Source organism: Electrona antarctica (assembly GCF_951216825.1).
Source record: "Electrona antarctica genome assembly, contig: scaffold_40, whole genome shotgun sequence".
Taxonomy (NCBI): domain Eukaryota; kingdom Metazoa; phylum Chordata; class Actinopteri; order Myctophiformes; family Myctophidae; genus Electrona; species Electrona antarctica.
The window spans coordinates 213,260-241,188 of NW_027638523.1; the positions used below are offsets into that span (position 1 = coordinate 213,260).

Genomic DNA, 27,929 nt, shown 5'->3' on the forward strand with positions numbered 1-27,929 from the left:
ACACCTGACCAGGTGTTGGACCATCCCTTCATCACCATGCCTCAACTATGACCGTCTCAAGGTGTTTGTGGGGTCAACCATTGCAAATGTAATGCACTCCCAGTTATTGGTATTGGATTTTGTGTACAGTACATGTTTGACTATGACAACGCCACAATATGGTGATGTCGGCCAACACTGATCCAGACAGGACACTATGCTACCTAAGACACTTCAGTCAACTGAAACTGAGATCATGTGTGACCCATGGGGTGTACCATTTGTGATCACAGTACTCTTAGTAGTTATACTGTAAGAACACATGCACTATCACTGACTGTTACTATATGACTATATACTATACACACTGCTGTTGCAGTGCTGCTAATAGATGATGTTATGTATACACTTACATGTGTGATATTATAAACCAGCAGTTGTTATGCACCACATGTGGAAGAACTCCCAGAAAACAGCAGGTATGCTGGCACTCTTATTTATTTTACATCACAATGAAATACTGTTCTGTTTCCCACTGCATTTGATTGAGTTTTTCTTTCTCTTCTGCACTGTAATGTTTTATGTATTTTTGTTTTAGTTATGATTTTATATATGTTTCCTGATGTGTGCAAAGCACATTGAAATGCCTTGTTGGAATTTGCTATACCAATAACGTTATTTTATATTTATGCTGGCTCCTGCTTTGACTTTAAGAAACTCCTCAATGGATCACTAGACTAGTAGACTAAATATTGTTCAACCAAAGTGGACTGTTATGTTCAAGTGGACTCTGTTTTCGACCATTGAATGGTTTTTCTCCAGATTAACTGGAAAACCAGTTCTTAAAGGGGCATTCCACTCATTTTCAACATTTTACTATGTCATTATATACCTTAGAGCTGCATTAAACATGCCAAAATATTAGACAAGTTGTTCTGATTTTGTACCAAAACTCCCCAGCCACATAGACAAAGCCAACACTCAATGGAAATCAGACTTTGAATAGGGGACACATTAGCACATTCCAAACCAGCCTGGGACAAGAAGCATAGAGGTGTCACTGACACCAAATGGGCCATTAGACACCGGGCTCAGGAAACAAAAGAGAAACACATGTAAATTTGTCTTTGTTGAAATGGAGCCATGGGGTGAATTAACCCCAATAAGGCTAAATAAACCAAAAGTCCTACAACAATAAGGTAAACTTAAACTCTTAAACTTAAACTGGAGATAATCTAAGAGTGATTGGATTAGGCTTCCTTCAAGTACATGGCGAATGCACTCATTCCTTGCAATGTACTTACATACACTTACATATGTTGCGACCTTCGGTCGCAACATATGTAGGTACATTGCACTGAAGTCCCCAGGTCCCCCCAGTCGAGCTTGTACCTGTAACTTGGGGGAAGTCTATTATAATTATTACTGATTCTCCAGTAAAGACATGTTGCCTCTACAAAAACCACACTACAAATGAAAGAAACCAGAACAAGAGAACACACACCCATTGATTCTGATTGGACGGAATTAAACAATGGCCAAGTAAACCACACCCATCAACAAAGCTAATTGGCCGAATGACTATGAGTCACGCCCACCATTAGGAACACATAAAACCAGGGCTCCAGCACAACTAATCATTCTCTAACAGAATCTTGCCTGAGGAAGGACCAACCAGTCCGAAACGTCTACTTTTCCAGCTCTCCTTTATATTTGATTCCGTCGTGAGTGAAGCGCCACCGTCGAGTCATGAGAGGTATTCTGAAAAGAAAGTTTGAGGAGGTCGACGATGAAGATCCATTCTACTCCTCACCTCCATCATCGTCCCTGCCTTCTCCTGCCTCCACGGAATGGGATTCTGATGGGGAGAGCAGCTCCTCAGAAAGCCAGGACTTTACAACTAATGGTTCTGCTTCACCTGCTGCCAGTCAACCCATCCAGTCTATTCTGAAGAGGCCAAAGCTGGAAGGGAGGCAGAGCAACGTGCGCTTTGATCTGGTGACGGTGTTCTACTTCCCACAATGCCAGGGTTTCACTAGCGTACCCTTTCGCGGGGGTGCCAGTCTGGGCATGTTGCACAGGCACAGCACTCTCCGCAGATACACAATGGCAGAGCACGCCCTGGAACAACGGAGTTGGCGCAGAGAGAGACTACGAGAGAGACGGAGAGAGGAGAAGCTTGAGGCTTTGAGACACCAGTTGATGGCCAATGTTATCATTGACCAGAGAGAATATGAGCGACTGACTGCAGACCAGGTCCCAGACGGAGACACTGACGTCCACATCACCGACGCCGAGCTGGAGGATGGGAACAGCTTCCTGCAGCCGTACTCCTACAAGCACAGACAGGCACTCCTGCGAGCAGCAGGTGTGAAGCACATTGACAAAGAGGAGAAGAGACAGCTGCATTCCCTGCGTGTCTTCAGGGAGGACTCTGGATGCAATTGCCAGGGTTTCTGTGAGCCAGAGACTTGTGAATGCAGTCTGGCAGGAATCAAGTGCCACATGGACGCATGCCTCCCATGCTGCACTAAAGACGGCTGCGCAAACATTCAGGGACGCGTAGAGTTCAACTCCAGACGCGTGCAGACCCACTACATCGACACCGTCATGAGGCTAGAACTAGAGAGGCTACTACAAGATGATACGCCTGACCGTAGAGACAAGCTGGACGGCGTGTTCAACTCTGTTGATGTCCCGTCCCCAACACCACTGGTCATGGTGACCTCCAGCTCCTCCCAACACTCGGACGGTCCAGAGAGTTACATGGTGTCTGAGATGGACCTGCTGGACAGAGGCCAGTACCTGGTCCAGAGCTTCATGGGGGAAGGAAGCTTTGGGACGGTGGCCAAAGCCATCAGCACGTTCACCGGTGACACAGTGGCCATCAAGATATTGAAGAATCGCCACAATCACGATGAATTGGCAGCACATGAGGTAAGCAATAGCATTGTTCTTGAAGATTTTAATATTTGGCTCTGATTTATCATTAAGTTATCTAATCTAAATCTTTCTTGTATTCCTAGATGGCTGTGTTGCAAATGATGAAAGTCCTGGACCCTGACACGTGTGGAACAGTGAGATTTTACGACAGCTTTGTGCATAAAGGATTGAGATGCATGGTGTTTGAGTCTCTGGATGTTAATCTCCTGGATTTCTTGAACGAGAGACATGTCCATATGTCCATGATGGAGACGAGATGCATCATACAGCAGGTATGGCTTTGACAATTACATTTTAAAGTAATGGAAAAAATATTGATACAAAGATACTGAGTTGAATTTCTGAATTTCTGATCATGCTCTTTATTCTTGTCTTGCAGCTTGCCATTGCACTCCAGGCCCTGAAGGGAATCGGTCTGATCCACACAGACATCAAACTAGACAACATCATGCTGGTGAACCAACGACAACAACCCCTCAAAGTCAAACTCATTGACTTTGGTCTGGCCGTTCCTGTCTCTGAGACCAAGCAACGGAGGATCAGACCTCCTCTTCAGTATAGGTGAGCCTTATTATCTGCTTCACTGAAAGCTCAATGCAAACAAATATTAAAATGGAAAGTGTAACGAGTGCAATTGAGAACTTGAAGAAACTTGAAAGTTGCTAACATTATCCTTTTCTTTTACAACCCACAGATCACCAGAACTCTTCCTGGGCCTCCCGATCACAGAGGCACTTGACATGTGGTCACTGGGCTGTATGGTGGTTAATGGGATGCTGTTCCGTGATCTCTTTGGCGGGAAGACTGAATATGATGTGGTGAGTATTGTGCTGATGCACTGTACATTACTACATGCATCCTGACTGTACTCTTTAATCCATAGTTATAGCCTAACACTGTTAATGAAATATTCTCAATATGTGAAATATCCTGTGTTTTTTCTACAGGTTCAATCCATCCTCTTGACACTTGGTATGCCAGAGCAATCCCTCTTGGATGCTGGACAAACAACCTGCAGCTATTTCATTCAGGAAGACGATACATGGAGATTTAAGGTATGACTGCAACTAATATTGGAGTAACAACTTCATCTCTGAAATGTTCAAGAATAGGCTGTCTTTGCACGTCATTCAATCAGATCACTAAAAATGTTTTGTTTTGTGTTTTCCAGGAACCAGAGGAGTATTACACAGTGCAGGAGTTAAAGGCAGAACTGCTAATAGAGGATGTTATGTATACACTTACATGTGTGATTTGCTCACTGGAAGAAGTGTTCTCCTCCCTGCGTTGCGATGCTGATGAAACATCTTGTGACGTCTTCATGGACCTGTTGAAACGAATGCTTCATCTGGATCCAGAGGGGAGGATAACACCTGACCAGGTGTTGGACCATCCCTTCATCACCATGCCTCAACTATGACCGTCTCAAGGTGTTTGTGGGGTCAACCATTGCAAATGTAATGCACTCCCAGTTATTGGTATTGGATTTTGTGTACAGTACATGTTTGACTATGACAACGCCACAATATGGTGATGTCGGCCAACACTGATCCAGACAGGACACTATGCTACCTAAGACACTTCAGTCAACTGAAACTGAGATCATGTGTGACCCATGGGGTGTACCATTTGTGATCACAGTACTCTTAGTAGTTATACTGTAAGAACACATGCACTATCACTGACTGTTACTATATGACTATATACTATACACACTGCTGTTGCAGTGCTGCTAATAGATGATGTTATGTATACACTTACATGTGTGATATTATCTGCTGCTAAGTGTTGTCTCTCACCTGCACAACAGACTGTGATTCTATATTAGTATATTATATACATTTCATGTGTTTATTTTACATTTTGTATTTAATATTGCACTTGCAAGTTTATATTGTACATACCAGTACTGTATATGACATCACATCAAACTGCATTTGATTGAGTTTTTCTTTCTCTTCTGCACTGTAATGTGTTATGTATTTTTGTTTTAAAATAAGCATTTCTAATTGTATGTATTATTCCCTTGCACATTATACTATATTAGACATGTTATATTAGACATTGTGTTATGTTCACATCATTGGCTGCATTCCAACTGAGAAGAAATTAGCACAATACATTTTGTAAATAATTGTTCTATTGATATATGTTTTAAGTTGTAAACATGGTTGAAATAAAACGTGTTACCTTGAAATATGCGTTGTGTACGTTCTTAAATATGGCCCAGAACAGGTTTTAAAACATTCATATTTTCCAGTTAACTTATATCTCTACATTTATTGATTGTATACTAGATAGAACGTCCTTGCGGTCATGTTTCCATCCATCCATGTCCTATATATGTATTAGTAAAGGCTATTAAATTAGTGTCTATTTGGGGGTCCTTGGCGTGACGTTTGGGAACCACTGATATACAGCAGGGTATAAAGCCTTTTAAAACAAACAGCAGCATGTTGTGCACTCACTGTAAGTAAACATTGCACTTTAACATTGTCACCACAAACAATAATAGCAATGATTGTTACAAGAACATATAGCCATTTTAACACACCTGAAACATTGCACACTAGAAAGCTGAAAGAGTGATAACAGTTCCATGTGATGATAGACCTATTACTGTAGTTCTGCTGAAACTCATCAGAGTCAAAGAGGTGTGAAATGGTCTCAGTTCATCCAAAATGTGATCATTAGCAGGTGATCTGTCCAATGCCAGACAACGAGTGACCATTAACACATTAATCTCTGCATTTGAATGCATATAGTGAATGAAGCATCAGCCATCATCATTTAGCATGTGTACATTTTAACATGGGGAAAGAATGTGGGGTTTGTTCATTATTTAGCATTTGAAAAACATTGAATAAAAGTGCATTCATCACCACCATATTGAGAGAGAACCCTGCAAAAATGTATCAGCTTATGTTTTTGTTCAGTGTATTTTCATTCAATCCCTTCCAGTTTCACTATGACTTATATGACTGGATATGGAGACAGTAACCTCTGTTACTGAACAAACAAATAATTAATATAGGATATAATTGAATAAGTATAATGATATATCCTGATTTATCTTGACTTATCCTGATCATTTATTAATACTATGGACACATGTTTCTGCACACAGGCCTACACATTACACAATGGGATTTCACTGTAAATATAGATAAGAAATGAAATGAAACCAATAGCGCACAATAGAATATGAGACTTTGATTTGACAATATACTTATTTGCTGTTCCAGTCCTGTACAGAAACCAGACCACTGTCTTCTATACTAAAGTGGAAACAAATTGAACCTACATTACAACCTAACACATAAAATACAAGGGGTGCTGTATATAGGCTACTTGTAAAAGACAAGATGTGAAGGCTTGTCTACTATTTATAAATATTGTTTGAAACAAATAGGCCTAACTGTTTTACTTCCGTTTTCTTGTTTTTAATAAATGTTTAAAGTCAAGATTTGTTTTTTATCTGTGGTTTGTAAGTGTTCCAAGATAAATTAAGATAAATGGGATGTAAATCACAGTATGAGCAGTTGTTTCTTCACCAGAGCTGGTTCTCCTTGGTTCTGATGTTACTGAAATAATGTGGAGAAATCCTCAAGATGAATGGCTCTGCTGCAGTAACAATTAATTCATATCCACTTATTCAATAGTTAGATTGTACATATTTATCCAGATACTGAGTAAGTCATTTTTGGATTAACTACTATACTGCTTTTTAAGGTTTATTATAAACCAGCAGTTGTTATGCACCACATGTGGAAGAACTCCCAGAAAACAGCAGGTATGCTGGCACTCTTATTTATTTTACATCACAATGAAATACTGTTCTGTTTCCCACTGCATTTGATTGAGTTTTTCTTTCTCTTCTGCACTGTAATGTTTTATGTATTTTTGTTTTAGTTATGATTTTATATATGTTTCCTGATGTGTGCAAAGCACATTGAAATGCCTTGTTGGAATTTGCTATACCAATAACGTTATTTTATATTTATGCTGGCTCCTGCTTTGACTTTAAGAAACTCCTCAATGGATCACTAGACTAGTAGACTAAATATTGTTCAACCAAAGTGGACTGTTATGTTCAAGTGGACTCTGTTTTCGACCATTGAATGGTTTTTCTCCAGATTAACTGGAAAACCAGTTCTTAAAGGGGCATTCCACTCATTTTCAACATTTTACTATGTCATTATATACCTTAGAGCTGCATTAAACATGCCAAAATATTAGACAAGTTGTTCTGATTTTGTACCAAAACTCCCCAGCCACATAGACAAAGCCAACACTCAATGGAAATCAGACTTTGAATAGGGGACACATTAGCACATTCCAAACCAGCCTGGGACAAGAAGCATAGAGGTGTCACTGACACCAAATGGGCCATTAGACACCGGGCTCAGGAAACAAAAGAGAAACACATGTAAATTTGTCTTTGTTGAAATGGAGCCATGGGGTGAATTAACCCCAATAAGGCTAAATAAACCAAAAGTCCTACAACAATAAGGTAAACTTAAACTCTTAAACTTAAACTGGAGATAATCTAAGAGTGATTGGATTAGGCTTCCTTCAAGTACATGGCGAATGCACTCATTCCTTGCAATGTACTTACATGCACTTACATATGTTGCGACCTTCGGTCGCAACATATGTAGGTACATTGCACTGAAGTCCCCAGGTCCCCCCAGTCGAGCTTGTACCTGTAACTTGGGGGAAGTCTATTATAATTATTACTGATTCTCCAGTAAAGACATGTTGCCTCTACAAAAACCACACTACAAATGAAAGAAACCAGAACAAGAGAACACACACCCATTGATTCTGATTGGACGGAATTAAACAATGGCCAAGTAAACCACACCCATCAACAAAGCTAATTGGCCGAATGACTATGAGTCACGCCCACCATTAGGAACACATAAAACCAGGGCTCCAGCACAACTAATCATTCTCTAACAGAATCTTGCCTGAGGAAGGACCAACCAGTCCGAAACGTCTACTTTTCCAGCTCTCCTTTATATTTGATTCCGTCGTGAGTGAAGCGCCACCGTCGAGTCATGAGAGGTATTCTGAAAAGAAAGTTTGAGGAGGTCGACGATGAAGATCCATTCTACTCCTCACCTCCATCATCGTCCCTGCCTTCTCCTGCCTCCACGGAATGGGATTCTGATGGGGAGAGCAGCTCCTCAGAAAGCCAGGACTTTACAACTAATGGTTCTGCTTCACCTGCTGCCAGTCAACCCATCCAGTCTATTCTGAAGAGGCCAAAGCTGGAAGGGAGGCAGAGCAACGTGCGCTTTGATCTGGTGACGGTGTTCTACTTCCCACAATGCCAGGGTTTCACTAGCGTACCCTTTCGCGGGGGTGCCAGTCTGGGCATGTTGCACAGGCACAGCACTCTCCGCAGATACACAATGGCAGAGCACGCCCTGGAACAACGGAGTTGGCGCAGAGAGAGACTACGAGAGAGACGGAGAGAGGAGAAGCTTGAGGCTTTGAGACACCAGTTGATGGCCAATGTTATCATTGACCAGAGAGAATATGAGCGACTGACTGCAGACCAGGTCCCAGACGGAGACACTGACGTCCACATCACCGACGCCGAGCTGGAGGATGGGAACAGCTTCCTGCAGCCGTACTCCTACAAGCACAGACAGGCACTCCTGCGAGCAGCAGGTGTGAAGCACATTGACAAAGAGGAGAAGAGACAGCTGCATTCCCTGCGTGTCTTCAGGGAGGACTCTGGATGCAATTGCCAGGGTTTCTGTGAGCCAGAGACTTGTGAATGCAGTCTGGCAGGAATCAAGTGCCACATGGACGCATGCCTCCCATGCTGCACTAAAGACGGCTGCGCAAACATTCAGGGACGCGTAGAGTTCAACTCCAGACGCGTGCAGACCCACTACATCGACACCGTCATGAGGCTAGAACTAGAGAGGCTACTACAAGATGATACGCCTGACCGTAGAGACAAGCTGGACGGCGTGTTCAACTCTGTTGATGTCCCGTCCCCAACACCACTGGTCATGGTGACCTCCAGCTCCTCCCAACACTCGGACGGTCCAGAGAGTTACATGGTGTCTGAGATGGACCTGCTGGACAGAGGCCAGTACCTGGTCCAGAGCTTCATGGGGGAAGGAAGCTTTGGGACGGTGGCCAAAGCCATCAGCACGTTCACCGGTGACACAGTGGCCATCAAGATATTGAAGAATCGCCACAATCACGATGAATTGGCAGCACATGAGGTAAGCAATAGCATTGTTCTTGAAGATTTTAATATTTGGCTGATTTATCATTAAGTTATCTAATCTAAATCTTTCTTGTATTCCTAGATGGCTGTGTTGCAAATGATGAAAGTCCTGGACCCTGACACGTGTGGAACAGTGAGATTTTACGACAGCTTTGTGCATAAAGGATTGAGATGCATGGTGTTTGAGTCTCTGGATGTTAATCTCCTGGATTTCTTGAACGAGAGACATGTCCATATGTCCATGATGGAGACGAGATGCATCATACAGCAGGTATGGCTTTGACAATTACATTTTAAAGTAATGGAAAAAATATTGATACAAAGATACTGAGTTGAATTTCTGAATTTCTGATCATGCTCTTTATTCTTGTCTTGCAGCTTGCCATTGCACTCCAGGCCCTGAAGGGAATCGGTCTGATCCACACAGACATCAAACTAGACAACATCATGCTGGTGAACCAACGACAACAACCCCTCAAAGTCAAACTCATTGACTTTGGTCTGGCCGTTCCTGTCTCTGAGACCAAGCAACGGAGGATCAGACCTCCTCTTCAGTATAGGTGAGCCTTATTATCTGCTTCACTGAAAGCTCAATGCAAACAAATATTAAAATGGAAAGTGTAACGAGTGCAATTGAGAACTTGAAGAAACTTGAAAGTTGCTAACATTATCCTTTTCTTTTACAACCCACAGATCACCAGAACTCTTCCTGGGCCTCCCGATCACAGAGGCACTTGACATGTGGTCACTGGGCTGTATGGTGGTTAATGGGATGCTGTTCCGTGATCTCTTTGGCGGGAAGACTGAATATGATGTGGTGAGTATTGTGCTGATGCACTGTACATTACTACATGCATCCTGACTGTACTCTTTAATCCATAGTTATAGCCTAACACTGTTAATGAAATATTCTCAATATGTGAAATATCCTGTGTTTTTTCTACAGGTTCAATCCATCCTCTTGACACTTGGTATGCCAGAGCAATCCCTCTTGGATGCTGGACAAACAACCTGCAGCTATTTCATTCAGGAAGACGATACATGGAGATTTAAGGTATGACTGCAACTAATATTGGAGTAACAACTTCATCTCTGAAATGTTCAAGAATAGGCTGTCTTTGCACGTCATTCAATCAGATCACTAAAAATGTTTTGTTTTGTGTTTTCCAGGAACCAGAGGAGTATTACACAGTGCAGGAGTTAAAGGCAGAACTGCTAATAGAGGATGTTATGTATACACTTACATGTGTGATTTGCTCACTGGAAGAAGTGTTCTCCTCCCTGCGTTGCGATGCTGATGAAACATCTTGTGACGTCTTCATGGACCTGTTGAAACGAATGCTTCATCTGGATCCAGAGGGGAGGATAACACCTGACCAGGTGTTGGACCATCCCTTCATCACCATGCCTCACCTATGACCGTCTCAAGGTGTTTGTGGGGTCAACCATTGCAAATGTAATGCACTCCCAGTTATTGGTATTGGATTTTGTGTACAGTACATGTTTGACTATGACAACGCCACAATATGGTGATGTCGGCCAACACTGATCCAGACAGGACACTATGCTACCTAAGACACTTCAGTCAACTGAAACTGAGATCATGTGTGACCCATGGGGTGTACCATTTGTGATCACAGTACTCTTAGTAGTTATACTGTAAGAACACATGCACTATCACTGACTGTTACTATATGACTATATACTATACACACTGCTGTTGCAGTGCTGCTAATAGATGATGTTATGTATACACTTACATGTGTGATATTATCTGCTGCTAAGTGTTGTCTCTCACCTGCACAACAGACTGTGATTCTATATTAGTATATTATATACATTTCATGTGTTTATTTTACATTTTGTATTTAATATTGCACTTGCAAGTTTATATTGTACATACCAGTACTGTATATGACATCACATCAAACTGCATTTGATTGAGTTTTTCTTTCTCTTCTGCACTGTAATGTGTTATGTATTTTTGTTTTAAAATAAGCATTTCTAATTGTATGTATTATTCCCTTGCACATTATACTATATTAGACATGTTATATTAGACATTGTGTTATGTTCACATCATTGGCTGCATTCCAACTGAGAAGAAATTAGCACAATACATTTTGTAAATAATTGTTCTATTGATATATGTTTTAAGTTGTAAACATGGTTGAAATAAAACGTGTTACCTTGAAATATGCGTTGTGTACGTTCTTAAATATGGCCCAGAACAGGTTTTAAAACATTAATATTTTCCAGTTAACTTATATCTCTACATTTATTGTTTGTATACTAGATAGAACGTCCTTGCGGTCATGTTTCCATCCATCCATGTCCTATATATGTATTAGTAAAGGCTAGTAATTAGTGTCTATTTGGGGGTCCTTGGCGTGACGTTTGGGAACCACTGATATACAGCAGGGTATAAAGCCTTTTAAAACAAACAGCAGCATGTTGTGCACTCACTGTAAGTAAACATTGCACTTTAACATTGTCACCACAAACAATAATAGCAATGATTGTTACAAGAACATATAGCCATTTTAACACACCTGAAACATTGCACACTAGAAAGCTGAAAGAGTGATAACAGTTCCATGTGATGATAGACCTATTACTGTAGTTCTGCTGAAACTCATCAGAGTCAAAGAGGTGTGAAATGGTCTCAGTTCATCCAAAATGTGATCATTAGCAGGTGATCTGTCCAATGCCAGACAACGAGTGACCATTAACACGTTAATCTCTGCATTTGAATGCATATAGTGAATGAAGCATCAGCCATCATCATTTAGCATGTGTACATTTTAACATGGGGAAAGAATGTGGGGTTTGTTCATTATTTAGCATTTGAAAAACATTGAATAAAAGTGCATTCATCACCACCATATTGAGAGAGAACCCTGCAAAAATGTATCAGCTTATGTTTTTGTTCAGTGTATTTTCATTCAATCCCTTCCAGTTTCACTATGACTTATATGACTGGATATGGAGACAGTAACCTCTGTTACTGAACAAACAAATAATTAATATAGGATATAATTGAATAAGTATAATGATATATCCTGATTTATCTTGACTTATCCTGATCATTTATTAATACTATGGACACATGTTTCTGCACACAGGCCTACACATTACACAATGGGATTTCACTGTAAATATAGATAAGAAATGAAATGAAACCAATAGCGCACAATAGGATATGAGACTTTGATTTGACAATATACTTATTTGCTGTTCCAGTCCTGTACAGAAACCAGACCACTGTCTTCTATACTAAAGTGGAAACAAATTGAACCTACATTACAACCTAACACATAAAATACAAGGGGTGCTGTATATAGGCTACTTGTAAAAGACAAGATGTGAAGGCTTGTCTACTATTTATAAATATTGTTTGAAACAAATAGGCCTAACTGTTTTACTTCCGTTTTCTTGTTTTTAATACATGTTTAAAGTCAAGATTTGTTTTTTATCTGTGGTTTGTAAGTGTTCCAAGATAAATTAAGATAAATGGGATGTAAATCACAGTATGAGCAGTTGTTTCTTCACCAGAGCTGGTTCTCCTTGGTTCTGATGTTACTGAAATAATGTGGAGAAATCCTCAAGATGAATGGCTCTGCTGCAGTAACAATTAATTCATATCCACTTATTCAATAGTTAGATTGTACATATTTATCCAGATACTGAGTAAGTCATTTTTGGATGAACTACTATACTTTTTTTTAAGGTTTATTATAAACCAGCAGTTGTTATGCACCACATGTGGAAGAACTCCCAGAAAACAGCAGGTATGCTGGCACTCTTATGTATTTTACATCACAATGAAATACTGTTCTGTTTCCCACTGCATTTGATTGAGTTTTTCTTTCTCTTCTGCACTGTAATGTTTTATGTATTTTTGTTTTAGTTATGATTTTATATATGTTTCCTGATGTGTGCAAAGCACATTGAAATGCCTTGTTGGAATTTGCTATACCAATAACGTTATTTTATATTTATGCTGGCTCCTGCTTTGACTTTAAGAAACTCCTCAATGGATCACTAGACTAGTAGACTAAATATTGTTCAACCAAAGTGGACTGTTATGTTCAAGTGGACTCTGTTTTCGACCATTGAATGGTTTTTCTCCAGATTAACTGGAAAACCAGTTCTTAAAGGGGCATTCCACTCATTTTCAACATTTTACTATGTCATTATATACCTTAGACAATATTAGACAAGTTGTTTTGATTTTGTACCAAAACTCCCCAGCCACATAGACAAAGCCAACACTCAATGGAAATCAGACTTTGAATAGGGGACACATTAGCACATTCCAAACCAGCCTGGGACAAGAAGCATAGAGGTGTCACTGACACCAAATGGGCCATTAGACACCGGGCTCAGGAAACAAAAGAGAAACACATGTAAATTTGTCTTTGTTGAAATGGAGCCATGGGGTGAATTAACCCCAATAAGGCTAAATAAACCAAAAGTCCTACAACAATAAGGTAAACTTAAACTCTTAAACTTAAACTGGAGATAATCTAAGAGTGATTGGATTAGGCTTCCTTCAAGTACATGGCGAATGCACTCATTCCTTGCAATGTACTTACATACACTTACCAAAACCAGTTCTTAAAGGGGCATTCCACTCATTTTCAACATTTTACTATGTCATTATATACCTTAGAGCTGTTGTGTGGAAATAATTTTAAAAAAAGTCACCCCATTCTGTTTCCTAGAACTGGAGGTCTGAAAAAAACACCATTAACGTGGTGACATCTTGGTGATGTCATCAAGCTTTATTTAAAATCCAGCTTTTAGCAGTGCTTCAGTTGTGCCAATACAAATATTTGTAACAAAAATAATAATAATACACAAAACCAAAACTAATAGACATCAACAACAACAGGGGACAACTAAGCTCTTTCATGTAGGCCAATGGGGGCCACGGCCCAATACCCCACCCCCCCCCCCTCCCTGCCTCCCCCTTCCCCTCAACAACAAACACCTTGTGAAAGGTGTTACCTGATTGGCCAGAGAGGGCCGTGCTACTCTGACCAACCAGGTTACAGCTTCACTAAGTACCCTGACTAGACTGCATATATAGTGTTGGTAAATCAGTGTTTTCTTCAGAGCAGATCATTTGAACCTACAGAAAGCAGCAGGAGAAAGATAGAGGACAAACACACCATGACTACATTAATGACCAGGAGACAACAGGAGAGCAAAGGATTAAAACTCAAAGTAGGAGGTCTGAAAAAGCATCGCTTTGAACCATACCAGCGCTCTTCAAGGACATGTACAGGTAAGCATCAACCACACAGTACACTTCTCGTCTTATCTTATCTTGAAATAAAATGTATTATGCAACTTGAGTAAATACATGTGAATTACACATGTTTCCATTTACCTGCAGTTTTATTTCTATATATTACTTACTGTCAAGGCTAATGTGAAACTATTAGCCTGCTAGTCAAACTTGTACATAATCGTAGCTTGATGAATTCATTGTGTTAGTGATACAATAATTGTGTAACTCAGCTCATGTATTTGTTGAGCCGAGCGTATCAATCACAGATTTAATAGTTCACAGCTTTAATTGATCATGTTTGGGGAGTATTATTTTGTGTATGATATTCCATGAGTCACTCACAAGGGTCTAAAATTATCTCTCTTCTCTCTGTAGGTGCTCAGAAGAAGCAGTTGCCTTTTCAAAAACCTTCCGTGGGCAAATCCGTCGAGGTCACCACCCCAATGGCCGACGTCCTGACTACGATCGTCCCCCGACACTCCATAATGTCCTTCCCCACTAGCTCTGATCCAGAGTGGGACAGAGTCGAGCAGGACGCAATGAACTGCTTGTTTAGCTCGGATCCAGAGGGGGGCAGAGTCAAGCTGGACGGCGTGTTCAACGCTGTTGATGTCCCGTCCCCAACACCACTGGTCATGGTGACCTCCAGCTCCTCCCAACACTTGGACGGTCCAGAGAGTTACATGGTGTCTGAGATGGACCTGCTGGACAGAGGCCAGTACCTGGTCCAGAGCTTCATGGGGGAAGGAAGCTTTGGGACGGTGGCCAAAGCCATCAGCACGTTCACCGGTGACACAGTGGCCATCAAGATATTGAAGAATCGCCACAATCACGATGAATTGGCAGCACATGAGGTAAGCAATAGCATTGTTCTTGAAGATTTTAATATTTGGCTCTGATTTATCATTAAGTTATCTAATCTAAATCTTTCTTGTATTCCTAGATGGCTGTGTTGCAAATGATGAAAGTCCTGGACCCTGACACGTGTGGAACAGTGAGATTTTACGACAGCTTTGTGCATAAAGGATTGAGATGCATGGTGTTTGAGTCTCTGGATGTTAATCTCCTGGATTTCTTGAACGAGAGACATGCCCCTATGTCCATGATGGAGACGAGATGCATCATACAGCAGGTATGGCTTTGACAATTACATTTTAAAGTGATGGAAAAAATATTGATACAAAGATACTGAGTTGAATTTCTGAATTTCTGATCATGCTCTTTATTCTTGTCTTGCAGCTTGCCATTGCACTCCAGGCCCTGAAGGGAATCGGTCTGATCCACACAGACATCAAACTAGACAACATCATGCTGGTGAACCAACGACAACAACCCCTCAAAGTCAAACTCATTGACTTTGGTCTGGCCGTTCCTGTCTCTGAGACCAAGCAACGGAGGATCAGACCTCCTCTTGAGTATAGGTGAGCCTTATTATCTGCTTCACTGAAAGCTCAATGCAAACAAATATTAAAATGGAAGTGTAACGAGTGCAATTGAGAACTTGAAGAAACTTGAAAGTTGCTAACATTATCCTTTTCTTTTACAACCCACAGATCACCAGAACTCTTCCTGGGCCTCCCGATCACAGAGGCACTTGACATGTGGTCACTGGGCTGTATGGTGGTTAATGGGATGCTGTTCCGTGATCTCTTTGGCGGGAAGACTGAATATGATGTGGTGAGTATTGTGCTGATGCACTGTACATTACTACATGCATCCTGACTGTACTCTTTAATTCATAGTTATAGCCTAACACTGTTAATGAAATATTCTCAATATGTGAAATATCCTGTGTTTTTTCTACAGGTTCAATCCATCCTCTTGACACTTGGTATGCCAGAGCAATCCCTCTTGGATGCTGGACAAACAACCTGCAGCTATTTCATTCAGGAAGACGATACATGGAGATTTAAGGTATGACTGCAACTAATATTGGAGTAACAACTTCATCTCTGAAATGTTCAAGAATAGGCTGTCTTTGCACGTCATTGTGTTATGTTCACATCATTGGCTGCATTCCAACTGAGAAGAAATTAGCACAATACATTTTGTAAATAATTGTTCTATTGATATATGTTTTAAGTTGTAAACATGGTTGAAATAAAACGTGTTACCTTGAAATATGCGTTGTGTACGTTCTTAAATATGGCCCAGAACAGGTTTTAAAACATTCATATTTTCCAGTTAACTTATATCTCTACATTTATTGATAGGCCTAGCTATTTCATTCAGGAAGACGATACATGGAGATTTAAGGTATGACTGCAACTAATATTGGAGTAACAACTTCATCTCTGAAATGTTCAAGAATAGGCTGTCTTTGCACGTCATTCAATCAGATCACTAAAAATGTTTTGTTTTGTGTTTTCCAGGAACCAGAGGAGTATTACACAGTGCAGGAGTTAAAGGCAGAACTGCTAATAGAGGATGTTATGTATACACTTACATGTGTGATTTGCTCACTGGAAGAAGTGTTCTCCTCCCTGCGTTGCGATGCTGATGAAACATCTTGTGACGTCTTCATGGACCTGTTGAAACGAATGCTTCATCTGGATCCAGAGGGGAGGATAACACCTGACCAGGTGTTGGACCATCCCTTCATCACCATGCCTCACCTATGACCGTCTCAAGGTGTTTGTGGGGTCAACCATTGCAAATGTAATGCACTCCCAGTTATTGGTATTGGATTTTGTGTACAGTACATGTTTGACAATGACAACGCCACAATATGGTGATGTCGGCCAACACTGATCCAGACAGGACACTATGCTACCTAAGACACTTCAGTCAACTGAAACTGAGATCATGTGTAACCCATGGGGTGTACCATTTGTGATCACAGTACTCTTAGTAGTTATACTGTAAGAACACATGCACTATCACTGACTGTTACTATATGACTATATACTATACACACTGCTGTTGCAGTGCTGCTAATAGATGATGTTATGTATACACTTACATGTGTGATATTATCTGCTGCTAAGTGTTGTCTCTCACCTGCACAACAGACTGTGATTCTATATTAGTATATTATATACATTTCATGTGTTTATTTTACATTTTGTATTTAATATTGCACTTGCAAGTTTATATTGTACATACCAGTACTGTATATGACATCACATCAAACTGCATTTGATTGAGTTTTTCTTTCTCTTCTGCACTGTAATGTTTTATGTATTTTTGTTTTAAAATAAGCATTTCTAATTGTATGTATTATTCCCTTGCACATTATGTAGGCCTATATTAGACATGTTATATTAGACATTGTGTTATGTTCACATCATTGGCTGCATTCCAACTGAGAAGAAATTAGCACAATACATTTTGTAAATAATTGTTCTATTGATATATGTTTTAAGTTGTAAACATGGTTGAAATAAAACGTGTTACCTTGAAATATGCGTTGTGTACGTTCTTAAATATGGCCCAGAACAGGTTTTAAAACATTCATATTTTCCAGTTAACTTATATCTCTACATTTATTGATTGTATACTAGATAGAACGTCCTTGCGGTCATGTTTCCATCCATCCATGTCCTATATATGTATTAGTAAAGGCTATTACATTAGTGTCTATTTGGGGGTCCTTGGCGTGACGTTTGGGAACCACTGATATACAGCAGGGTATAAAGCCTTTTAAAACAAACAGCAGCATGTTGTGCACTCACTGTAAGTAAACATTGCACTTTAACATTGTCACCACAAACAATAATAGCAATGATTGTTACAAGAACATATAGCCATTTGAACACACCTGAAACATTGCACACTAGAAAGCTGAAAGAGTGATAACAGTTCCATGTGATGATAGACCTATTACTGTAGTTCTGCTGAAACTCATCAGAGTCAAAGAGGTGTGAAATGGTCTCAGTTCATCCAAAATGTGATCATTAGCAGGTGATCTGTCCAATGCCAGACAACGAGTGACCATTAACACGTTAATCTCTGCATTTGAATGCATATAGTGAATGAAGCATCAGCCATCATCATTTAGTATGTGTACATTTTAACATGGGGAAAGAATGTGGGGTTTGTTCATTATTTAGCATTTGAAAAACATTGAATAAAAGTGCATTCATCACCACCATATTGAGAGAGAACCCTGCAAAAATGTATCAGCTTATGTTTTTGTTCAGTGTATTTTCATTCAATCCCTTCCAGTTTCACTATGACTTATATGACTGGATATGGAGACAGTAACCTCTGTTACTGAACAAACAAATAATTAATATAGGATATAATTGAATAAGTATAATGATATATCCTGATTTATCTTGACGTATCCTGATCATTTATTAATACTATGGACACATGTTTCTGCACACATGCCTACACATTACACAATGGGATTTCACTGTAAATATAGATAAGAAATGAAATGAAACCAATAGCGCACAATAGGATATGAGACTTTGATTTGACAATATACTTATTTGCTGTTCCAGTCCTGTACAGAAACCAGACCACTGTGTTCTATACTAAAGTGGAAACAAATTGAACCTACATTACAACCTAACACATAAAATACAAGGGGTGCTGTATATAGGCTACTTGTAAAAGACAAGATGTGAAGGCTTGTCTACTATTTATAAATATTGTTTGAAACAAATAGGCCTAACTGTTTTACTTCCGTTTTCTTGTTTTTAATAAATGTTTAAAGTCAAGATTTGTTTTTTATCTGTGGTTTGTAAGTGTTCCAAGATAAATTAAGATAAATGGGATGTAAATCACAGTATGAGCAGTTGTTTCTTCACCAGAGCTGGTTCTCCTTGGTTCTGATGTTACTGAAATAATGTGGAGAAATCCTCAAGATGAATGGCTCTGCTGCAGTAACAATTAATTAATATCCACTTATTCAATAGTTAGATTGTACATATTTATCCAGATACTGAGTAAGTCATTTTTGGATGAACTACTATACTGCTTTTTAAGGTTTATTATAAACCAGTAGTTGTTATGCACCACATGTGGAAGAACTCCCAGAAAACCGCAGGTATGCTGGCACTCTTATTTATTTTACATCACAATGAAATACTGTTCTGTTTCCCACTGCATTTGATTGAGTTTTTCTTTCTCTTCTGCACTGTAATGTTTTATGTATTTTTGTTTTAGTAATGATTTTATATATGTTTCCTGATGTGTGCAAAGCACATTGAAATGCCTTGTTGGAATTTGCTATACCAATAACGTTATTTTATATTTATGCTGGCTCCTGCTTTGACTTTGAGAAACTCCTCAATGGATCACTAGACTAGTAGACTAAATATTGTTCAACCAAAGTGGACTGTTATGTTCAAGTGGACTCTGTTTTCGACCATTGAATGGTTTTTCTCCAGATTAACTGGAAAACCAGTTCTTAAAGGGGCATTCCACTCATTTTCAACATTTTACTATGTCATTATATACCTTAGAGCTGTTGTGTGGAAATAATTTTAAAAAAGTCACCCCATTCTGTTTCCTAGAACTGGAGGTCTGAAAAAAACACCATTAACGTGGTGACATCTTGGTGATGTCATCAAGCTTTATTTAAAATCCAGCTTTTAGCAGTGCTTCAGTTGTGCCAATACAAATATTTGTAACAAAAATAATAATAATACACAAAACCAAAACTAATAGACATCAACAACAACAGGGGACAACTAAGCTCTTTCATGTAGGCCAATGGGGGCCACGGCCCAATACCCCACCCCCCCCCCCCCCCTCCCTGCCTCCCCCTTCCCCTCAACAACAAACACCTTGTGAAAGGTGTTACCTGATTGGCCAGAGAGGGCCGTGCTACTCTGACCAACCAGGTTACAGCTTCACTAAGTACCCTGACTAGACTGCATATATAGTGTTGGTAAATCAGTGTTTTCTTCAGAGCAGATCATTTGAACCTACAGAAAGCAGCAGGAGAAAGAGGACAAAAACACCATGACTACATTAATGACCAGGAGACAACAGGAGAGCAAAGGATTAAAACTCAAAGTAGGAGGTCTGAAAAAGCATCGCTTTGAACCATACCAGCGCTCTTCAAGGACATGTACAGGTAAGCATCAACCACACAGTACACTTCTCGTCTTATCTTATCTTGAAATAAAATGTATTATGCAACTTGAGTAAATACATGTGAATTACACATGTTTCCATTTACCTGCAGTTTTATTTCTATATATTACTTACTGTCAAGGCTAATGTGAAACTATTAGCCTGCTAGTCAAACTTGTACATAATCGTAGCTTGATGAATTCATTGTGTTAGTGATACAATTAATGTGTAACTCAGCTCATGTATTTGTTGAGCCGAGCGTATCAATCACAGATTTAATAGTTCACAGCTTTAATTGATCATGTTTGGGGAGTATTATTTTGTGTATGATATTCCATGAGTCACTCACAAGGGTCTAAAATTATCTCTCTTCTCTCTGTAGGTGCTCAGAAGAAGCAGTTGCCTTTTCAAAAACCTTCCGTGGGCAAATCCGTCGAGGTCACCACCCCAATGGCCGACGTCCTGACTACGATCGTCCCCCGACACTCCATAATGTCCTTCCCCACTAGCTCTGATCCAGAGTGGGACAGAGTCGAGCAGGACGCAATGAACTGCTTGTTTAGCTCGGATCCAGAGGGGGGCAGAGTCAAGCTGGACGGCGTGTTCAACGCTGTTGATGTCCCGTCCCCAACACCACTGGTCATGGTGACCTCCAGCTCCTCCCAACACTCGGACGGTCCAGAGAGTTACATGGTGTCTGAGATGGACCTGCTGGACAGAGGCCAGTACCTGGTCCAGAGCTTCATGGGGGAAGGAAGCTTTGGGACGGTGGCCAAAGCCATCAGCACGTTCACCGGTGACACAGTGGCCATCAAGATATTGAAGAATCGCCACAATCACGATGAATTGGCAGCACATGAGGTAAGCAATAGCATTGTTCTTGAAGATTTTAATATTTGGCTCTGATTTATCATTAAGTTATCTAATCTAAATCTTTCTTGTATTCCTAGATGGCTGTGTTGCAAATGATGAAAGTCCTGGACCCTGACACGTGTGGAACAGTGAGATTTTACGACAGCTTTGTGCATAAAGGATTGAGATGCATGGTGTTTGAGTCTCTGGATGTTAATCTCCTGGATTTCTTGAACGAGAGACATGCCCCTATGTCCATGATGGAGACGAGATGCATCATACAGCAGGTATGGCTTTGACAATTACATTTTAAAGTGATGGAAAAAATATTGATACAAAGATACTGAGTTGAATTTCTGAATTTCTGATCATGCTCTTTATTCTTGTCTTGCAGCTTGCCATTGCACTCCAGGCCCTGAAGGGAATCGGTCTGATCCACACAGACATCAAACTAGACAACATCATGCTGGTGAACCAACGACAACAACCCCTCAAAGTCAAACTCATTGACTTTGGTCTGGCCGTTCCTGTCTCTGAGACCAAGCAACGGAGGATCAGACCTCCTCTTGAGTATAGGTGAGCCTTATTATCTGCTTCACTGAAAGCTCAATGCAAACAAATATTAAAATGGAAGTGTAACGAGTGCAATTGAGAACTTGAAGAAACTTGAAAGTTGCTAACATTATCCTTTTCTTTTACAACCCACAGATCACCAGAACTCTTCCTGGGCCTCCCGATCACAGAGGCACTTGACATGTGGTCACTGGGCTGTATGGTGGTTAATGGGATGCTGTTCCGTGATCTCTTTGGCGGGAAGACTGAATATGATGTGGTGAGTATTGTGCTGATGCACTGTACATTACTACATGCATCCTGACTGTACTCTTTAATTCATAGTTATAGCCTAACACTGTTAATGAAATATTCTCAATATGTGAAATATCCTGTGTTTTTTCTACAGGTTCAATCCATCCTCTTGACACTTGGTATGCCAGAGCAATCCCTCTTGGATGCTGGACAAACAACCTGCAGCTATTTCATTCAGGAAGACGATACATGGAGATTTAAGGTATGACTGCAACTAATATTGGAGTAACAACTTCATCTCTGAAATGTTCAAGAATAGGCTGTCTTTGCACGTCATTCAATCAGATCACTAAAAATGTTTTGTTTTGTGTTTTCCAGGAACCAGAGGAGTATTACACAGTGCAGGAGTTAAAGGCAGAACTGCTAATAGAGGATGTTATGTATACACTTACATGTGTGATTTGCTCACTGGAAGAAGTGTTCTCCTCCCTGCGTTGCGATGCTGATGAAACATCTTGTGACGTCTTCATGGACCTGTTGAAACGAATGCTTCATCTGGATCCAGAGGGGAGGATAACACCTGACCAGGTGTTGGACCATCCCTTCATCACCATGCCTCACCTATGACCGTCTCAAGGTGTTTGTGGGGTCAACCATTGCAAATGTAATGCACTCCCAGTTATTGGTATTGGATTTTGTGTACAGTACATGTTTGACAATGACAACGCCACAATATGGTGATGTCAGCCAACACTGATCCAGACAGGACACTATGCTACCTAAGACACTTCAGTCAACTGAAACTGAGATCATGTGTGACCCATGGGGTGTACCATTTGTGATCACAGTACTCTTAGTAGTTATACTGTAAGAACACATGCACTATCACTGACTGTTACTATATGACTATATACTATACACACTGCTGTTGCAGTGCTGCTAATAGATGATGTTATGTATACACTTACATGTGTGATATTATCTGCTGCTAAGTGTTGTCTCTCACCTGCACAACAGACTGTGATTCTATATTAGTATATTATATACATTTCATGTGTTTATTTTACATTTTGTATTTAATATTGCACTTGCAAGTTTATATTGTACATACCAGTACTGTATATGACATCACATCAAACTGCATTTGATTGAGTTTTTCTTTCTCTTCTGCACTGTAATGTTTTATGTATTTTTGTTTCCCTTGCACATTATGTAGGCCTATATTAGACATGTTATATTAGACATTGTGTTATGTTCACATCATTGGCTGCATTCCAACTGAGAAGAAATTAGCACAATACATTTTGTAAATAATTGTTCTATTGATATATGTTTTAAGTTGTAAACATGGTTGAAATAAAACGTGTTACCTTGAAATATGCGTTGTGTACGTTCTTAAATATGGCCCAGAACAGGTTTTAAAACATTCATATTTTCCAGTTAACTTATATCTCTACATTTATTGATTGTATACTAGATAGAACGTCCTTGCGGTCATGTTTCCATCCATCCATGTCCTATATATGTATTAGTAAAGGCTATTAAATTAGTGTCTATTTGGGGGTCCTTGGCGTGACGTTTGGGAACCACTGATATACAGCAGGGTATAAAGCCTTTTAAAACAAACAGCAGCATGTTGTGCACTCACTGTAAGTAAACATTGCACTTTAACATTTGTCACCACAAACAATAATAGCAATGATTGTTACAAGAACATATAGCCATTTTAACACACCTGAAACATTGCACACTAGAAAGCTGAAAGAGTGATAACAGTTCCATGTGATGATAGACCTATTACTGTAGTTCTGCTGAAACTCATCAGAGTCAAAGAGGTGTGAAATGGTCTCAGTTCATCCAAAATGTGATCATTAGCAGGTGATCTGTCCAATGCCAGACAACGAGTGACCATTAACACGTTAATCTCTGCATTTGAATGCATATAGTGAATGAAGCATCAGCCATCATCATTTAGCATGTGTACATTTTAACATGGGGAAAGAATGTGGGGTTTGTTCATTATTTAGCATTTGAAAAACATTGAATAAAAGTGCATTCATCACCACCATATTGAGAGAGAACCCTGCAAAAATGTATCAGCTTATGTTTTTGTTCAGTGTATTTTCATTCAATCCCTTCCAGTTTCACTATGACTTATATGACTGGATATGGAGACAGTAACCTCTGTTACTGAACAAACAAATAATTAATATAGGATATAATTGAATAAGTATAATGATATATCCTGATTTATCTTGACTTATCCTGATCATTTATTAATACTATGGACACATGTTTCTGCACACAGGCCTACACATTACACAATGGGATTTCACTGTAAATATAGATAAGAAATGAAATGAAACCAATAGCGCACAATAGGATATGAGACTTTGATTTGACAATATACTTATTTGCTGTTCCAGTCCTGTACAGAAACCAGACCACTGTCTTCTATACTAAAGTGGAAACAAATTGAACCTACATTACAACCTAACACATAAAATACAAGGGGTGCTGTATATAGGCTACTTGTAAAAGACAAGATGTGAAGGCTTGTCTACTATTTATAAATATTGTTTGAAACAAATAGGCCTAACTGTTTTACTTCCGTTTTCTTGTTTTTAATAAATGTTTAAAGTCAAGATTTGTTTTTTATCTGTGGTTTGTAAGTGTTCCAAGATAAATTAAGATAAATGGGATGTAAATCACAGTATGAGCAGTTGTTTCTTCACCAGAGCTGGTTCTCCTTGGTTCTGATGTTACTGAAATAATGTGGAGAAATCCTCAAGATGAATGGCTCTGCTGCAGTAACAATTAATTCATATCCACTTATTCAATAGTTAGATTGTACATATTTATCCAGATACTGAGTAAGTCATTTTTGGATGAACTACTATACTGACTTTTAAGGTTTATTATAAACCAGTAGTTGTTATGCACCACATGTGGAAGAACTCCCAGAAAACCGCAGGTATGCTGGCACTCTTATTTATTTTACATCACAATGACATACTGTTCTGTTTCCCACTGCATTTGATTGAGTTTTTCTTTCTCTTCTGCAATGTAATGTTTTATGTATTTTTGTTTTAGTTATGATTTTATATATGTTTCCTGATGTGTGCAAAGCACATTGAAATGCCTTGTTGGAATTTGCTATACCAATAATGTTATTTTATATTTATGCTGGCTCCTGCTTTGACTTTGAGAAACTCCTCAATGGATCACTAGACTAGTAGACTAAATATTGTTCAACCAAAGTGGACTGTTATGTTCAAGTGGACTCTGTTTTCGACCATTGAATGGTTTTTCTCCAGATTAACTGGAAAACCAGTTATTAAAGGGGCATTCCACTCATTTTCAACATTTTACTATGTCATTATATACCTTAGACAATATTAGACAAGTTGTTTTGATTTTGTACCAAAACTCCCCAGCCACATAGACAAAGCCAACACTCAATGGAAATCAGACTTTGAATAGGGGACACATTAGCACATTCTAAACCAGCCTGGGACAAGAAGCATAGAGGTGTCACTGACACCAAATGGGCCATTAGACACCGGGCTCAGGAAACAAAAGAGAAACACATGTAAATGTTTCTTTGTTGAAATGGAGCCATGGGGTGAATTAACCCCAATAAGGCTAAATAAACCAAAAGTCCTACAACAATAAGGTAAACTTAAACTCTTAAACTTAAACTGGAGATAATCTAAGAGTGATTGGATTAGGCTTCCTTCAAGTAAATGGCGAATGCACTCATTCCTTGCAATGTACTTACATACACTTACATATGTTGCGACCTTCGGTCGCAACATATGTAGGTACATTGCACTGAAGTCCCCAGGTCCCCCCAGTCGAGCTTGTACCTGTAACTTGGGGGAAGTCTATTATTATTACTGATTCTCCAGTAAAGACATGTTGCCTCTACAAAAACCACACTACAAATGAAAGAAACCAGAACAAGAGAACACACACCCATTGATTCTGATTGGACGGAATTAAACAATGGCCAAGTAAACCACACCCATCAACAAAGCTAATTGGCCGAATGACTATGAGTCACGCCCACCATTAGGAACACATAAAACCAGGGCTCCAGCACAACTAATCATTCTTCTAACAGAATCTTGCCTGAGGAAGGACCAACCAGTCCGAAACGTCTACTTTTCCAGCTCTCCTTTATATTTGATTCCGTCGTGAGTGAAGCACCACCGTCGAGTCATGAGAGGTATTCTGAAAAGAAAGTTTGAGGAGGTCGACGATGAAGATCCATTCTACTCCTCACCTCCATCATCGTCCCTGCCTTCTCCTGCCTCCACGGAATGGGATTATGATGGGGAGAGCAGCTCCTCAGAAAGCCAGGACTTTACAACTAATGGTTCTGCTTCACCTGCTGCCAGTCAACCCATCCAGTCTATTCTGAAGAGGCCAAAACTGGAAGGGAGGCAGAGCAACGTGCGCTTTGATCTGGTGACGGTGTTCTACTTCCCACAATGCCAGGGTTTCACTAGCGTACCCTTTCGCGGGGGTGCCAGTCTGGGCATGTTGCACAGGCACAGCACTCTCCGCAGGTACACAATGGCAGAGCACGCCCTGGAACAACGGAGTTGGCGCAGAGAGAGACTACGAGAGAGACGGAGAGAGGAGAAGCTTGAGGCTTTGAGACACCAGTTGATGGCCAATGGTACCATTGACCAGAGAGAATCTGAGCGACTGACTGCAGACCAGGTCCCAGACGGAGACACTGACGTCCACATTACCGACGCTGAGCTGGAGGATGGGAACAGCTTCCTGCAGCCGTACTCCTACAAGCACAGACAGGCACTCCTGCGAGCAGCAGGTGTGAAGCACATTGACAAAGAGGAGAAGAGACAGCTGCATTCCCTGCGTGTCTTCAGGGAGGACTCTGGATGCAATTGCCAGGGTTTCTGTGAGCCAGAGACTTGTGAATGCAGTCTGGCAGGAATCAAGTGCCAGATGGACGCATGCCTCCCATGCTGCACTAAAGACGGCTGCGCAAACATTCAGGGACGCGTAGAGTTCAACTCCAGACGCGCGCAGACCCACTACATCGACACCGTCATGAGGCTAGAACTAGAGAGGCTACAAGATGATACGCCTGACCAACTGGACCACCAGAGCGCGGCTCCAGAAGATCTCCAGTTGGATGTGGACCAGGGACCCCCAGCAGGGGATGCCCCGGAAAAAAGCTATCCCTTCGGGTTTTCCGCCGAGGACGAAGGGCTTCCTCTCACCATGCCCCCCACCCCTTCCTACCATTTCAGTCCAGAGCGCTCCGTGGTGGAGGAGAACAGCTGTAGCAGCGACATGACCGACTCCTCGTGCTCCCCTTCCCAAAGCGAAGACTCGGATGACGTCGGGGGAAGCCCGGGTCTGGTTGACATGGACGATGGAGCTGCAGGGCTGGCCCACGCCCTCAGCCTCTGTGACAATGACAATGACACATATAGGGCCTTGTTTGCAGACTGTCTCGATGAAAATGCCAATCAAGCCACCGATTTCCTTAGTGACAGCTCGCTTGACGATTTCCCCAACACTCCCTCGCCCTCCATAGACTACTCATCGGGCAGTTACATGGACCTTTCCTCGGACTCTGACTTGTTCTTTAACACAGACGACTACACCTCGGGTCCACTGCACAAGCTATAGCATGCATCAGATGAACTAATTCCAGGCATTTATTGATGTGTTAAATAGCCATCATAGATCCATAACGATAAAATATGTGACACACAC

At 40.4% G+C, this 27,929-nt stretch overlaps 3 protein-coding genes across 5 annotated transcripts in view; all 3 read left to right on the forward strand.

The window, feature by feature from the left end:
- Positions 1-27,929, forward strand: part of LOC306917958 (uncharacterized protein) — a 338,291-nt gene that overhangs the window by 110,631 nt on the left and 199,731 nt on the right. The window lies entirely within an intron of this gene.
- Positions 1,729-21,060, forward strand: LOC306917975 (cysteine/serine-rich nuclear protein 3-like; the record flags this gene model as incomplete). The annotated part of the gene is made up of 2 exons (XM_079530876.1): positions 1,729-2,673; positions 21,031-21,060. The coding sequence occupies 2 exons, from the start codon at positions 1,729-1,731 to the stop codon at positions 21,058-21,060; spliced, it is 975 nt and encodes a 324-aa protein (XP_079387002.1).
- On the forward strand, positions 26,394-27,842 carry LOC306917976 (cysteine/serine-rich nuclear protein 3-like; the record flags this gene model as incomplete). Its single annotated transcript, XM_079530877.1, has 1 exon — positions 26,394-27,842. The coding sequence occupies one exon, from the start codon at positions 26,394-26,396 to the stop codon at positions 27,840-27,842; it is 1,449 nt and encodes a 482-aa protein (XP_079387003.1).